At 33.4% G+C, this 17545-nt stretch overlaps 1 protein-coding gene across 1 annotated transcript; it reads left to right on the top strand.

Annotated features, from left to right (window-relative positions):
• Positions 1–7678: 7678 nt before the first annotated feature.
• On the top strand, positions 7679–12963 carry LOC120212206 (probable pectin methyltransferase QUA2). The gene is made up of 9 exons (XM_039210598.1): positions 7679–7779; positions 8448–9166; positions 9281–9413; positions 9816–10056; positions 10431–10656; positions 10732–10907; positions 11034–11337; positions 11635–11773; positions 12393–12963. The coding sequence occupies exons 2-9, from the start codon at positions 8457–8459 to the stop codon at positions 12549–12551; spliced, it is 2088 nt and encodes a 695-aa protein (XP_039066529.1). The 5' UTR covers positions 7679–7779; positions 8448–8456; the 3' UTR covers positions 12552–12963.
• Positions 12964–17545: the final 4582 nt, after the last annotated feature.

Here is a 17545-nt window from a genome sequence, read left to right as displayed (position 1 = left end):
CGGAACCGGTGGGGGTTTCTCAATACTTCGATATATTACCCCATGTGAATCGGGCTCTGGAATGGTGGGAGGGACCTCTTCAACGATGACAGTGGCCTCTTGAACGGTGGGGGGGGAATCTTGAGGGAGAATAGGGGCCTCTTGAACGATTGGAGGGGACTCTTGAGGGATGACCGGTGAGTCGGGCTTCTTCTTGCGGAGTCTTCGCACCATTGGGGTGAACGGAGACGTAATAGCACGTCCACGCCGTCTGATGCGTGAACTCCGTCGTGCAAGGAAAACCCGACGTAAAGCATCCACCTTATCGGGCCGCTAAAAAAAATTAATACATAAATCAGTAAATAAACAGACATGATATTAAACAAAGATAAATATGTTTCAAACTAGCATTGTATTCACCCAAATCATTATTCTATCATAGTTCACAAAATGCTTAGATAACATTCCAGAAGTAAGCACTTAGAAAACATTTAAAAGGACAACATATATAAACATTCCAGAAGAAGAATAGTTTACTTTCGCAACACGAAACTTAAAATCGCAACGCGAAATGACTATCGCAACGCGGAAATGGCTATCACAATGCGAAATGAAAATCGCAACGACAAAATCGCAACGCGAAATGAAATCGCAACGACAAAATCGCAACGCGAAACACAAATCGCATTGCGATTTTCATTTCGCGTTGCAATTTTGTCGTTGCGATTTCATTTCGCATTGCGATTTTGTCGTTGCGATTTTCATTTCGCATTGCGATAGCCATTTCCGCGTTGCGAAAGTAAACTATTCTTCTTCTGCAAATTGAAACTTGAATGGATTGCATTACTTCAACCAAAAGATAAAAACAAAACCAAAAACAAATACTAACAAAAACAGTTTAGCAGTATTGGCAGCAACCGAATGAATTACGAGTATGAAAAATCTTAAACTTACCTCGTTGCGTAGAGTATGAACCTCATTCTGCAACGATGCTACCATCTCACGTAGAGCGGCTACCTCACCGCATAATGTAGACACCTCAACACGCCATGCACCATCGTCTTTGCGTAAAGTACCGACCTCCTCACGCAAGGCATTGACCTCATCACATAACTCCCCTAACTCATCCCGTTGAGGTGGAGGTGGAGAACAGGGAGATAAACGTCGTGGCATCTTTGCCGGTCGCCTATCTTGCGGTGATGGTGGAGAAGAGGCTCGATGATGTGACAGAATAGGTGATGGCTGTCGTTGTGGAGGTGTATAGCCGGGTCGATCAGATGATGGCTCTGGGTGAGGTGATAGCTCTGGGCGAGGTGATGGCTCCCGAAGTGGAGGCTGCTCATCAACCGTTCCATCAAAAAAAAACGCTTACTAGCTTGCCACCAATCAGTGGCAAGCTCAGCTTCCGTGGGTGTCAGCCTCTGTAGAGGAGTGTTGGCCTCCTAACAATATAAAAGCTCAAACAAAGTTAAACGTGTACTAGTAATAACTTGTTTATAAACATATGGTAGTATTTATGTTAACTTACATTATTTATTGTCGTATACCGTAGTAAATCTTCCCATTGCAAGGTCTGTTTCCTCTTCTAGGAAATAGCCCTGGGAATATCATTTGAAGTTTTTATTGCATATGTCTTCATGGCGGGAAAGGCCTCAAATATCCAAATCTACAAACAATATAATAACAAACATTAGTAATTGTTAAATAATTACTTATAATTTTGGAAACATCATATAAAAATTCTTACCTTAAAGGCCCAAATAAAGCCTGTCAAAGTGTATTTGGAACCATCGCCATGCAAACTTTTTCGATCATCCAAGGCAGACGATAACTTATTCCATGTAGCTTTCCATAAATACGAGCCCCACGGAAACAGGTTCCACGCATTTAGGTCTTCTACCAATTTGATTAGATCATTTGGAATAGGTTGTCTAGCCTCTCTGCCTAAAAAGCCGGCATGCAAAAGAATTAGAAGGCATACTCGGACAACGTCGACGTCATCCATCCGAGTAAAACCATCTTTATTATTCAAAAATCTTGTCAGGTCTTCTACGTGTAGACTCGGCCTCTCCAGCTCAGGAAAAACCCGGGATAGCCATGATGGGCGGGTAATGTGTCTAGTGTACCGACCTACATCATCGTGTCCGAAGCGTAGACCGGTGATTAAGCAAAACTCCTCCCGCCCAAAACACGTATACGCCGGTGGAAAATCAAACCATATCTCTTCATCACGACGTTGTATAGTCTCTGGTAGATCGCTAGTCATGGTTTGAAGAAACAGGTGTGTCAACATCGCATCTCCACCGGGATGTTGTACTTTCAGCCATGGCCCGAAGCATGTATCCTCAAACATTTTTCTTTGTGCAGGTGAAAGCTTCGACGCAATTGTTTTGGCCAGGCTGACTTTATTTCTCAAGGTCAATTGAGCCGAATAAAAGTTCTACAAAAACAATAAACATACTAAATTAGATATACCAAAAACTACACTGTGAAGATATACCAAAAACAATAATAAACATAAATAGTAGTAGTTTATTCTTCAAACTTAAATATGCAACACTGTGAATTTCGTATTTGTCTTTGTTTTTTGGTTGAAGTAATGCAATTCATTCAAGTTTCAATTTGCAGAAGAAGAATAGTTTCTGAAAATGAAAATCGCAACACGAAAATGACTATCGCAACGAGAGAATCGCAACGCGAAACTAAAATCGCGTTGTGATTTGCATTTCGCGTTGTGATTCTTGGTTGATTTAATAAGCAATCTAAGTGAAATGGTTAATCTATTATTGAAATTACCAGTAAACTTATCATCAATTTCAATATGAAAAACCTAATAATAATGCAAAAATTTCAAAAAGAAAATAATTTAAAAAACTAACCCTCGTTGGTTGATTTTCCATTTCTGATTGTGAGGGTGGCTCTGAGAGATGGAGATAGACGGATTTCGCCGGAGATGGGGATGGATTTCATCGGAGATGGGTGAGAGAGTGAGAGATGGAGATGGGACTGAGTTGTGATTTTAGGTTTTAGGTTATGAGTTGCGATTACGGGATATACTGTGGACAGTTCAGTGTTCCAATATATTAATATTCATGTTTGGAATTTAAAAATAAAATACTTGGCCAGGATACTAATGGCGCTTTGAAAATCGCATTGCGATTATGTATTATCGCGTTGCGAAAGTCAGTATCGCGTTGCGAAAGTAAGTATCTCGTTGCGATTTTTTATTATCGCATTGCGATAGTCAGTATCGCATTGCGATTTTCCCAATTCGCGTTGCGATTTACTTATTCGCATTGCGATTTTCCCAATTCGCGTTGCGATTTACTTATTCGCATTGCGAATTGGGAAAATCGCAACGATACTGTAGACCATCGCAACGCGATTTCCAACTATCGCAACGCGAAATGCAACGCGAATTTGCAATAATGGAGATCGCGTTGCGAATTAGCGATCGCGTTGCGAATTAGCGATCGCATTGCGATTTTGTTGGTCATTTTGGCAAATCCGGAAAAAGTTGATTAAAATCGTATATTATATGAGATTTTTGGTCACTAAGATTATTTTCTCTTTTTTAAATGCTCGAGTTTTTTAAGGAGAAAGAATCAAATTTTATTGGATTTTATCCAGGGGTGTTCGACATTTTCCGGGTCGGGCCTAGATTATAAAATCTAGTTTTTTCGGTTATTCGGTTATCCGAGTACCTGGTTAATTTTTATTTTTATATATATATATATATATATATATATATATATATATAATGAATTATTTATATTATGAATTATTAGATTTTGTATTTCGAACTTTTAAAGTTTATGTTCGGATATTAGAGTATGTAATTCGAAGTTTCGAACATTTAAATTTATGAATATTTTTTTAAATTAATAATTTAAAAATAAAAATAAAAAACCCAATTACCGGGTACCCGTAACATCCGGGTCGAGACACGGGCCGAGAAATCACCAACCCGAAAGTTCCGGATACCCGGATTTGCACACCCCTAATTTTAACCAATGTTTCCTTTCTCGATTCTTTGTCATGTGACTTAATTAAATTCCAATTGAATCAAATGTGGAAAAAATACAAAAATAAATCTTCACGAGAAATTAATTTTAGAGTAAACTACATATTTATTATTCTTATTATCATTTTTGTTCTATTTTGGTCATCTAATTATTTTTTTAAAAAATTATACATAACATTTAGTTTTGATTTTATTTTGATCACATATTGTTAAAAAAGCTTAACGGTGATGTTGACGTGTTGCCATAAGGTAATACTAGGGATGGGCATAGGTCGGGTTGGATTGAATTTTCGGTTAGCTAGACCCGACCCGAAAATTATACACCCTCTACCTGACCCAAAAAATATACACCCTTCACCTGACCCACCATTTTGAGATAAAACCCGACTCGACCCGAAATAATATATTTATAAAAAAATATTACTTTTATTCAATAAACAATAGAGATTTAATTAAATAAATGTATAGAGGGGTATTATTATAATTATCTATAAATATATAAGGTAAAATTACATTTTATTTTCAGGTCGGGTCAAATATTTTTCACCCTAAACTCGAAAAACGCAAACTCGACCCGATCACAATTTTTTTAATCCGACCCAATTGTGTAGGTTCGAATCGAAACCTGTCGGGTTCAGTTCTCGTGCCCATCCCTAAGTAAAATACCATATCGTCATTGAAAAAAATAAAAAAGTCACATCAACAATTTTGTTAATTTTTAATGGTAACTAATCAAAATGAAACCAAAACGTAACGTTATATATGCTTTTGAAAAAAATAGTTAGGTGACTAAAACAGAATAAGAATAATAGTTAAGGAACTGAACACGTAGTTTTTACCCTAATATTGATTCATTGTGAAAATGGATCAAGTGAATCCCGTGAACCTCTCCCCCAATTCCAAAACTTTCAATTTCCGTGTTTACGCCATTACCACACTAACAAACAAACAGCAGCTATGATCCTCTACATCGCGTTGTAGTTTGTAAACTTAGTCGGCGCCTACATAATGGACACGTCACTGATTCGATAGCACCGACAGAGGAACGCGTAGACTGGGCCCCCGTTTCTTATAAATTATTTTGGAAATAGAAAATATTGTCTTTTTTCTCTCTCTAAAAGTCTACTAGGGCTGCTGTGAGTTCGATTCTTGATGCTCAAAGTCGCATGATTATTTATTATTATTATTATTATTATTATTATTATTGTAAATTAAACGTTTAATATTTAAACCATCAGTTTTGATTTATTTTAATATTTAATTTTTTTTAAAAGCATATATAATATTTAATTTTTGTTTTATTTTAGTATTCATTAAAAACTTAACGTTAAGTTTTGAATTTTTTTAAAGTTTAAATACTAAAACGGACAAAAACGAATAGTTTATGTATTAAACCCGTTAAGTTTGTAACGGTGGAAGTATTAAAATAAAACAAAAACTAAATGTTAGATATGATTTAAAAAAATAAAAATTTAAATACTAAAATAAATAAAATTAATAGTTTAGGTACTAAACATATAATTTAACTTTATTATAATAAAATTTCATGTGTTTGGATCTTGATCCTCTTCGCCTGTCACTTTATCCAATGTGACATTATTTTATATAATAAAAACAAAGTTTTTACATTATTAATTCAAAGTCATTCACAGAGATTTATTAAAAGGATGTGAAGAGAAAAATCATATTCTTGAAAATTTTAAATTAATATATATATATATATATATATTAAGTAATTTTATATTTTTAATTAATAAATTATTTTCATTTTGATAATTTTATAAGTTTATTCGTACTAATATAAGATTTTGCGTACTATGCTGATCAATGAATCAAGAAAGTGGTAATGAAATTTTATTATATCACAATACATAATTTTAAAGATTAATTTTTATTTAAATTACTACTTGGCTGGTCTATTTGGTTTTAGCATATTGAAATTTCTGACCGACAATTGTCTCCCACAAAAATTTAAAATTATTATATATTTTTATTAAAAATTTATTTTCGCTTTTTAAAATTTTAAAAGTTTATCTCCTTTTAAAATTTAAAAATTTGTATTTTTACATAAATTTTTGTGTCCGAACACAGCAAAACATAATGTTTTATTCAAAACAATCGAACAAGTTTTAATAAAACAAAAGTGAAAAAAAGTGTTTGAATTTTTTTATTTGTGAAAATACTCTTCTTTCAAAGTCAACTGCAACGTTCTTGGATCTAAATTTTGATGTTGATGAGTTTCGCTCTACTGCTCCCCATTTAAATTAAATTCCATTTATGTTTTGATAACGAATTTCAAATTAACTATATCACATCCTCCATTTTAATTTAAATCTATTTTTTCACGAACTAAATGATCTCGATAATAAAAAAAATATTGTTATTCCTTAAAGTATTGGGTTCGAGTAACATGAATATTAGCAGTGTGAGCATTCGATGTATAATGTTTAAGAGTTATATATGAATAAATACTGTTTTATACTCACTCCAAATTAATAAAAAAAATCTAATTTTCTTAGTATAATTTTAAATCAAAACAAACACTATCTTCAACAGTTATCTCATAGATTTTTTATAAATTATTTAAAAAAAATATTTATTCAAAGAAAATAATATAGATATTACGAAACTAAGATAATGCCATTTTAACATTAAAAAATATTACATTAATATTATTGTTAATTTTTAATGGAGAATGATTAAAACCAAACTATATAATAAGTATGATTTCAGAAAAAAAATATTGAGTAATCAAAATAAAGTTAAGTAATAAATGTGAATGATAAAATAGATAATTTACCTTTAAATAAAATAGCAGAGATTTGAGATTTCATTAATCAAAGAGTTTGTTGTAGTATGTTTCTGAATTATAATTCTCATTTTAATTTGATCCTTAAATTTTTAAATATTTTAATTTCATCTTCAAACTATTATTTTCATTTTAAATTATTCCTTAAACTTTTGGATATTTTAGTTTCATCCTTAAACTTTGACACTCTTTCTAGATTAGTCTCTAAACTTTTAAATCTTCCAATTTCATCCCAAATTCATCTAAATATGTAATTATTTTCAACCATAGTTTAACCTAATTTTTTTAAAACATATAATAATATAACTTGACCTAACGATTTTATTAACAAGTGATGTGATTAATATATACATATAGTTTGGGATAAAATTGAAATGTTCAAAATGTTTGGGGATCAATTTAGAATGAAAGCCATAGTTTGGGGATGAAATTCAAAAGTTTGAGGACTAATTTAAAATGAGAGTCATAGTTTAGATATAAAATTAAATCATTTAAAAATTTAAGAATCAATTTAGAATAAAATTTGTATGATGAAGACATATAATACAATTAAATCGTAATTAAATAAAATAATTGAAAGATACAGCTGGACAAGAACTTCACTGGTGGCGCTCTAGCGCGTTTATTAGTAGAGAAACAGTGTCTGAAGATAAAAGCTTAGAGGAGATTTGATTTATTTTTTAAAAAAGCAACTTGTTCATCATTTATTAACAGCTTTCGCATGTATTTTGATTCATTTCATTTCATTTGATTAGTTTTTTTTTTCACGAGCTCTGTCGTGGTCGGGTCGATACAAGAACCGCCATTCCTCTTACGCCATCAGAGGGAGGTCGCCATCTAAGCAAGACAAGAAACTAATATAAGAAGAGTTCTCTTAGTTCTTAGATCATAATTTGATGAAATCTCGCTTGTTTTAAGCCTGCCTTTGCTCTATCTTCCCATCTGCACCTCTACTCCTACAAACAAGGTAATCTTTTCCTTTTGTTTTTTTGTATTATTTTGTTCCCTTCGCGTGAGTTTTCTATCTGTTATTGGTTTCATTAGATTCGATATCATTTTATATTTTCAAATGATTGATTCAAAATGGGGTTTCCTCGTTTAAATCTGGGTTGGCATTAAATTTTCGTATTGGGTAGCAAAGAGAAGTGAATTTTAATGGGAAATAAGTGATTATGAATGGAAATGAGCTGACCCTTCATTACTCTCAGGTGGCGGAACTCAGTCAAATTTTGTTGTAGGGAAATGTATCTATTTTCCTTTATTTCCTTCGAGTCTTTAAATTTCCCTTTTTAATTTTTTTCCCTTTTGCTGTTTCAGTCTTGTAATATTTCCAGGAAAAACATCATCTCCCTTTCACTGTTTAAAATTTGCTTTTCTAATAGGTTCATTTTCAACAGGGTTTATTAATCTAGTATCTTAAAATTGGGAAAACATGCATTTGATATTATTTCAGTGCAGAGTTTCTTTGCGTTAGCTAAACCATTTCATTTCTGTCTATATTATGATTTAACATTTTTGAGAGGAATATTACGGACTTATCTTGTTTCTGAGAGTGGATTTGAGTAGAATATATTTTACTTACCTCAAATTTAACAATTTAACTGAGTTGTTTACATATTATTTCCCGGATTTCAGGTTTTAACAATGTCCCGGCCTCTGCATCGAGGTGTTTCTGGAATACGGAACTCGGGCAACAGCAATGATTTTTGGGACTCTCAAGTGAAAGATAAAATGGAGAAGGAAGATTTGGATAGAAATCGCCCTTCTGATCCGAGCTATTCACCCTTCAGGTTTCCTTTTCGGGTATTTTGTCCAGATAATTCCCCTTCTAAATATGGTACCACTGAGAACGGTTTTACATCTGATCCCTTCAGTATTGGGTCTCCAAGAAGCCGGCATAAGTTAACCTTGCTATTTTTGAAGTTCAGTTTAGTTGTGATTGTGATTCTTGCCCTTACTGGATCATTTTGGTTGACACTCTCCATTTCAACATCGTCTAGAGGTCATATATTCCACGGTTATAGACGACTGCAAGAGCAACTTGTTTCTGATTTGTGGGATATAGGTGAGCTTTCTCTTGGCCCTTCAAGGATGAAAGAAATAGAATTCTGCCCTGAAGAGTCTGAGAATCACATTCCTTGCTTTAATGTTTCGGAGAATCTTGCTTTGGGTAATTCTGATGGTAAAGAGTATGATCGACTATGCGGACAAGGCTCAAGGCAAAGTTGCTTAGTTCTACCACCTGTGAACTATAAAATTCCTCTTAGGTGGCCAACTGGGAGAGATGTAATTTGGGTTGCAAATGTCAAAATTACTGGTCAAGAGGTCTTTACCTCTGGCAGTTTAACCAAGAGGTGAGTTGAGGTTTCTTTTGTAAGCCAATTTTCTCATTTAACTGCCTTCATTTCCCCATTCATTTTATTTCTTACAAAAAATATTTTTAAACTCCTTGATTTATGCAATTGCAGAATGATGATGTTAGAGGAAGAACAGATTTCATTCCGATCAGCATCACTTATGTTTGATGGTGTTGAAGACTATTCCCATCAGATTGCTGAAATGATTGGATTGAGAAATGAATCTAATTTCGTACAAGCTGGGGTAAGCGGAAATTTTCCTTAGTCCCATACTTGTACTGTTCCATTGTTCTTGGAATTTTTTCAATTTGTGTACTTTAATCTAGTAAGGTATATCTGTTTAGATTCACATATGGGATATTTTTTAAAGTTATTATTATTTTTTCTTACCTGACAGTCTAAGCAATTTTCTTTTGGGTCTAAGCATTAGCAAATTGTTAATGATACCTTTAATTGCCACCTTTGTTTTGCACATTGCAATTCTAGCAATATATGCTAAATTAGCTTAAAACCTTCTTTGTAGCGATTATGAAGAAGACTGGTGTATTTTGAAGTGCCATAATTCTTTTACTTTCTTTTGCATTAAAAATAGAAGTTTGTCTTTATAATCTCCCTACATTGTCTGAATTCAAGGTTTCTGTTGCAGGTCAGAACTATCTTGGATATAGGATGTGGTTATGGTAGTTTTGGAGCACATCTCTTTTCCAAACAGCTCTTAACCTTGTGCATTGCAAACTATGAGTTGTCAGGCAGTCAAATCCAACTCACACTAGAAAGGGGCCTTCCTGCAATGATTGGTTCTTTCAATTTGAAACAACTACCTTATCCATCTCTCTCATTTGATATGCTGCATTGTGCACGCTGCGGTATTGATTGGGATAAAAAAGGTATCAGTTAATAGTGTAAACCTTGCTCATATAGAATTTGCTGCTTCTTTCCTCATGGCTTCATCTTCCTCCCCCTACCCTCGAACGTTACATTTTCTTATTTTAATAGAGGCAATTCCTGTTGGGACAAACACATAGGTCTCAAATATTTAGTATTTTTGTGGTATCATACAAAACAAATTTGTTAATTGTTCTGTACATAACTCCTAGCCAAAGATTTGTTTTGACTGCTGCTTTTTGTTGAAAGTTCTATAAATTGGCCGCGCCTTTACCAACTCTTTGTGACCATATTTTGACTCCTATATGACTTACGCCAAGATTATTTACGTTTGAGCTTTTATTAAATAAATTTTTGTTCTAAATGTCTCCTACAGATGGTATTTTCTTGATTGAAGTTGATAGAGTTCTAAAGCCTGGTGGATACTTTGTGTGGACTTCACCTCTTACCAATGTTCAGAGTTTCATTCGTAACAAAGAGAAGCAGAAAAGGTGGAACTTTGTTCGTGATTTTGCAGAAAATCTCTGCTGGGAATTGATGTCTCAACAAGATGAAACTGTTTTGTGGAAAAAGACCAGTAAAAAGAATTGTTACAATTCTCGGTAATGCAGTTTTCTTGATATATTTTGACCTTATAAATTATTGGAAATCCTAATAAGTTAATCATTTATGTTCAGGAAGCCTGGTTCTGGTCCTCCTATATGTAGCAAAGGGCAAGATATTGAATCTCCATATTATCGACCTCTGCAGAACTGTATAGGTGGCACGCATAGCCGCCGTTGGCTTCCTATTGAGGAGAGGCCAACCTGGCCTTCTAGATCTAACCTGAACAAGAATGAACTAGCTCTATATGGTAATTTGATGTTATTTGCATACTTTTGTTTGAAGTAACAATTCCATCATGTAGGCAATGATATAAGAAATTTCTGTCTCCCATTTTGATTTATCTGTTTGCTGATCTTTCTTGATATTTTAGCAGGATTAAACTCAGAAGAACTCAATGAGGATACTGCAAACTATAAAACAGCTGTTCGTAATTTTTGGTCTCTTCTGTCACCTCTAATATTCTCGGATCATCCAAAGAGACCTGGTGATGAGGATCCTTCTCCACCTTATAACATGCTCAGGAATGTGCTAGACATGAATGCTCGTTATGGTGGTTTAAATGCTGCTTTACTGGAAGCAGGGAAGTCTGTCTGGGTTATGAACGTAGTCCCGACAAATGGACCCAACTACCTTCCCCTCATTCTTGACAGGGGCTATGTTGGTGTACTACATGATTGGTGATTCTCTTCTCTATCTAAACATTTTTATCATTTTTCTGTGTTGTCATAATATATCCTTAATAGTAATTCCTATGTATGATTTCAGCTACTTAAAAAATTACTTTTCTGATATTGTTTGGTTGTTTTCACTGAAAACTTGAACGAAGTTAGGACATTGTGTTGCTTTCGTTTCACAGTTGATTAACCGTTCTTTTAAAGATGTGATATGATTTCCATTTAATCTTTTATGAACAACATATGCCTTTCCCTTTTTGTGGCTTTATTTGTCTGATGATCCATCTGTATCACTTTCAGGTGTGAAGCATTTCCAACATATCCTAGAACTTATGATATGGTTCATGCAGAAGGACTTCTATCCCTTGAGACCAGTCAACATCGAAGATGCACCATGCTTGATCTATTCACTGAGATAGATCGGGTACTTCGTCCCGAGGTACTAGAACCAATCTATCAATTACTCAAATCTTGCCATGTTTAGCTCCTTTTATGGTTACCTTCTACAGTTTCTCTATTCCTGACATAATATAATAATTACAGTTGGTGTTTATAATAAATCTATTGCTTGATGTGTTATTACACGCCAAACACTTTTCTGCCATTGCAAATACTAAAAAACACAATTAAAAAATGTTTGAGACAAATTATCATGCTTTCGCATTTTCGTCTTTATCACGTCCTAATCTCTTGTTAGTTATGCTGCATAAAGATTATCTAAAGATTTTTTAGTGATGTTTGCTGGTTTTTATGTTTATTGAAATATAGTTTTTGGACTGATCTTAGAAACATGAGTTAGTATACTAGCAAACTACTTTGAGTATATTTCCTACATATATGCCAATGAGAACTATGCTAATATTGTAAATCTTTTTTTCTTTCATAATCCTAAATGCTTGATGTTGTGCCATCTCAAGAGTGTTAAAGAGCAAATTATTTGTTTAAAACCCTGCATCCAAAACCCATTCTATCAAATGGCCGGACCTTTCGAATGGTACCGATAATATTGTCTTCTAATGCTATGTTCTAATATATGATGCATTTGATGGTTGGTGCAGGGTTGGGTGATAATCCGTGACACTGCTCCTCTCATCGGATCAACCAGGGCTCTAACGACACTGTTGAAGTGGGACGCCAGAGTTGTAGAAATTGAAAGTAGCAGCGACGAGAGACTTCTCATCTGTCAGAAACCTTTCTTTAAGAGGCAAGCAATTTGAGAACGATTTCTCGATAAAGCCCAAGTTCAGGTCTTCGAATTCAAGCTCATAATGTGCATGTTAACTAGTCATCATAAACTCCACCATAGAAGGGGAATATATTATTTGTTTTGAACATAAAGAAGATAGAGAACGAATCTTGATGAGACCAACGGCGACAACTCCTATGGAGCCTTAAGGCAAACATAGGGCCTTGTAATTACTCAATCGAGGCAGCATCGCAAGTGAGAAACTATAGGGTCAGAATTAAAATTTTCATGTTTATGGCTCATTATGAATATACAACCACATGATTAAGATTGTGAAAGATGATTTACAGAATAAGCAAGTGCTATTAGCTGTGCAGTATAGATTTTAAAAAAGAACAAATAAGTCCTTGACAGTGCCATTTATGATGAAATTTTTGTCTTCATTTTATCACTCTCCATTTATATTGGTCAGAATTTATGCTTTTGTTGATTGTTTTGCATGCAGTGATGCATGCAACGTAGGTGTGTTTATATGGAAAGCATATAGCAGATCATTAAAAATGCAGAAACGAATGCATGTGATTCAGTTTTGGTGCGTTGTGTTAGATGGTGGGGTCTGCTCTTGGACCTACCATGTCAATGCATTGTCATTGCAATTGAATTTGAGTGTTGCTTTTCGGTTGTAAAAGATAATGTCTAGAAGTTTTATGTCTAGAGTAGTTGTATGTGAATTTGAGTGTGAGTGAACCTATTAAGTGACTTCAACTGTAAAAAGGAATGTCTAGAGATTTCAGATTCGAGTAATTGTATTTGCAAGATTATGTTGTTAATTGATTAAGATAATTTATATAAATACTATCTTATAATTATATTAGATTATTAAAAAAATTCAGCGTTTGAGTAATTATAATTTAAAAAAAGCTGTAATTTCGAAAAGTAACCCTTGATTACTGACACCAATATTTGCATTCAATTGCCCTTTATCATGAGTTATGATGTAGGCGAAAAAATTGCATTTATCTTTGGTACCGTCAATCATAATTTATTCAAGGGTTAACTAAATAGTTAATCAATTATGTTTGTATTTTATCTATTTTTTCTTATTGATTTCATAAAACATAATATATGATCACTTTCGTTTTTATTTAATTAAGATGTGATCATCACATTAACATATTAGATGACGTGGTATTTTGATATAATCACACATTTAATCTCTATTATTTACATATTCTCTTAATTTAATCTTACTTGTAATAAATTAAAATAAATTTAATATATTTATTTTTCATCAATAAATTTAAAAATGTATATTTTATTCTTATCTAAACTTTTAAAAATATATTTTATTATTAAATTATATATTTTATCTTAATTTACTAAACATATTATATCATTACTTAAATTATTAAATATACTTTAATCGTATCTTAACTTCAAAATATTTTAACATAAAATATATATTTTTAAATAAAAATAAAAATAAAATATTTTTAAATTAAGTTAGGGTAACCTACATATTTGATCACTTTTGTTTGAGTTTGTAAATCTTATGGTCACTAGATTTAAGTTATCATTTTATTAAGATTTGGTCACTTAAACGTTAGTTTCCGTGAGTTGGATGATGTAACACGTTAGTAAAAAGGTTTAATTTTTATTTTAACCCTTGAACTTTAAATAAATTACTAATCATGGATCTTTTTGTAAACCCAAAATAATTTAGGGACAAAATATCAATTTACCCCTTTTTCCATACGTTTTCTTCCCCAAACCTGATATCTTCTCTGCCGCTTGCGCGCGCACCTCGTTGATCCTTTGTTTTCATCGATAATTGTCCGAACGGTAGTGGTTGTGACTCCCAAGTTTATATCAATTCCAAGGCAATGTGCTCGACCATTGAAGTTGGGAAGATAGAAAGGATCAATAGATACTGAAAGAATGCAAGGCACAACAGAGAACCTATTCCATAGCAAAATAGATTTATCTTGGGGATCAAATATCATCTTATCCTGGTCCTTTCATCATCTCTATATTAAATTTTTTTTGATGCCTTCTTCTTTCCATGCTCTCTGCATTTGTAGACATCTACATTAACTCCGCACATCTTCATTCCTCCAGTTCCAGACGCCATTGATATTGGAGTCTAAATCATCCAACCTAGAGTCAAGGATACAGGCAACAATCAGGCATTAGTTTAGAGATGGAGATTGTAACAATAATGCCTAAAACTACATCCTTACTAAACCGTTTTCTGAACCATAAATTCAAACGAAAAACAACAGATAAGAAGAAGAGCTAGTTAGATGAAGCCTTACCTTTGGCTATGGAGGAGAGCACTTATACGGAATAGAAGAAGAGAAGATAATTTAGTGTATTTTTCACTTTCCCTTTTTCCCCATACTTTAATACCCTAATTAAAATGAATTTTAAATTCATTTTCATTTAAAGGGCCAAAATACTCATTTCATTCTTCCAGTCTTACTAATTGATCTTAAACATAATTTCTTAATCATTTTCTTATATTTTATCATTTATTCAATTTTATCATCCAAAATTTAAATCCTTTCAATATAGTAACTGACCTTTGGGGTATTACATAGCCCATCTTACTACCCTCAAAACCTAAGTGACCCAAGACGAAACGACCCCTAGACGGCCAAACAGCCTCCTAGTCTCGACAGCAACCCCAATGGCGACCCTAAATCCGACACAGCAAGGTAAACGACTAGCTCTTCTCTTTCTCTTCTTCTAGTTTCTATTCAAAAAAGTAAAAAAACAAGAAAGACAATTGCTGAAAAAACCTTTTCGATCTGCTTTCTGTTTGTCGGAACTGTCTTTCGGTTGGGCCCCGGAATTGGGCTTCGACTTGAATGAATTGGGTTAGAGTCACCACCGATCATTTTAAAACGAATTTAGGTGGGTCGGACACCATCTTACCTGATCTGCGTTATACCAGAAATGTGTCGGGTTCGGGAGTCGGTTACGATCAAGGAAGGATTAGCACCCTTGAACCACCCTTTCGGTACCAATTAATTTATCGGTTGTCTTTAATTACGAAAAAATAAAAATTTAAATTGAAATTTAGAAACTCGATTCAAATCACTTACCTTTGATTGACTGGACGACGTACCCTTAAAAAGTCAGGACATTTGTTAGAAAGAAAAAAAAGGTAATTAAAATAAACAAGATAAAAAAAGAGTATATATGATGATAATAATGATACAGGAAAAGAAATAAAAAATTTATAAACGTTAATAATAACGAATAATAATAATAACAATTATAATATAAATAAGAATATATATATACATGTAAATACGCATAAACAAAGTAGGAAAACAAATACTATAAACAAATGAAAAATAATAAAAATAACGAAAGGATTAAAATAAAATAAAGATAAAATAAAATATATAATATCGTATAAACAAAAAACATAACAAATAAAATAAAATTGAAAATGAAAAAAAAAGGATCAGATTAGAAGGGAAACAAAATTAGGGGATGATTTTGTTTAAATATAAAAAGTGTAAACAGTGACTAAATCGAATAAATTGAAAATCCAAAGGCCAAATTGCATACAGTGACCAGATTGTAAAGCGATCCAAATGTTTGGGGATGGAGGAGCTAATTAAACTTTCCCCTAATTGCATAATGGTCCTACGTATATAAATGCCCAAACAAGCCCCTATCCCCTTCATTTTTAACATTTTCAGAAAGTTATCATCTCTCTCAACCGAGAGAAACACTCTCGCCCAACCCTCCCTTTGCGATTTTCGGCCACCGCCGGCGGTGGCCGAGCAAACCCAAAACACCCAAAGCGCTCGTCTTACCCTCGAGAGCCCGGATTAGAACCCAAAACCACCTAAAATTGTTCTCTCCGACGTAGATCTATAAAATAGGGCTTCGATTTTTACCCCTCTTTCGTCGGACGGTTCGTCTTCCGATGGTTCCGTCCTCTCCGGTACCGCTCTTCGCTCTTGTTGATGAGAGAAAGGCTTATGCTTTTCTCATTTTTGTTGGTGTATGATGTGCTTTGTGTTTTGTTTTGATTTTTCTGTCGTATTTCGCTTCGTTTTTTTTGCTGTTGGTTTCTTGGTTTGGTATTATGGTTGAGGTCGTTGTGTTGGTGGTTGTTCTCTGTTTGATTTTCTGTTTGCTCGATGGTCCTCCCCTGGTACTGTGTTGGTCGTGGGTTTTTATAACCCCCCACCGGCCGTTGTGAGTCCCGACGATCTCGAGATCGTGGTTGGTTGGCCGGGGATTTCGGGATGGGTCAGTCCCGATCCCCTCGGCCGGAAATACCGGTGACCGGTGCGTGGTTTCTTGACTGCTGTTGGTGGCGTAACTTGCTTCTGGAACCTTTGATTTGATCTTGATCGTTGGATTGAGTCAGATCTAACGGTCCAGATCTAGCCGCGGAGTGATGATTATTTGTGGGTTAAACAAACCCTAATTCCCTTGCTATACTGGTCATTGATCTCTTTGTTGATCCAACGATCCCCTGTTGTACGGCGCTATGACATATGCTGGAACCCTAATTTAACCTCTGGGATGGATCAGGCCCGTTTGACTGGATTTGGACCATGGCCGTGACTTTTGGACCTGAAAAAAAAAGTAAAATAAAATAATAAAATAATAATAATAATAAATATAAAAAACTATATAATATACATTTTTAAAACTATTTCTTTTAAAAACTATATATTATATATAAATTTCCAAAAATACTTTAAAAAACTATATAATTTTCAAAAATGTCTTTAAAAACCATATAATTTTAAAATCTGTTTTAAATATTATATATTATATATGTTTTCAAAATGTTTTTCAAAATATTATATATTTTATATTTATTTTCAAAACGTTTTAAAAACTATATAATATATATATATATTTTCAAAAATGTCTTGAAAACTATATATTATATTTATTTTCAAAAATGTTTTAAAAAACTATATAATATATAAATGATTTCAAAATGTTTTAAAAACTATATATCATTTATTTTCAATTTTTTAAAAT

Source organism: Hibiscus syriacus, unplaced genomic scaffold (assembly GCF_006381635.1).
Source record: "Hibiscus syriacus cultivar Baekdansim isolate YM2019G1 unplaced genomic scaffold, ASM638163v2 tig00110006_pilon, whole genome shotgun sequence".
Lineage (NCBI taxonomy): Eukaryota > Viridiplantae > Streptophyta > Magnoliopsida > Malvales > Malvaceae > Hibiscus > Hibiscus syriacus.
The sequence above is the reverse complement of the archived record's forward strand: the minus strand, read 5'-3'. Positions and strand labels throughout refer to the sequence as shown.

Excerpts from the sequence above, each read along its gene's own strand:
- LOC120212206 (XM_039210598.1), top strand. The coding sequence starts at position 8,457 with ATGTCCCGGCCTCTGCATCGAGGTGTTTCTGGAATACGGAACTCGGGC. Across the intron at positions 9,414-9,815 it reads CTAATTTCGTACAAGCTGGG|GTCAGAACTATCTTGGATAT; the intron begins GTAAGCGGAAAT and ends TTTCTGTTGCAG. Across the intron at positions 10,908-11,033 it reads GAATGAACTAGCTCTATATG|GATTAAACTCAGAAGAACTC; the intron begins GTAATTTGATGT and ends ATATTTTAGCAG.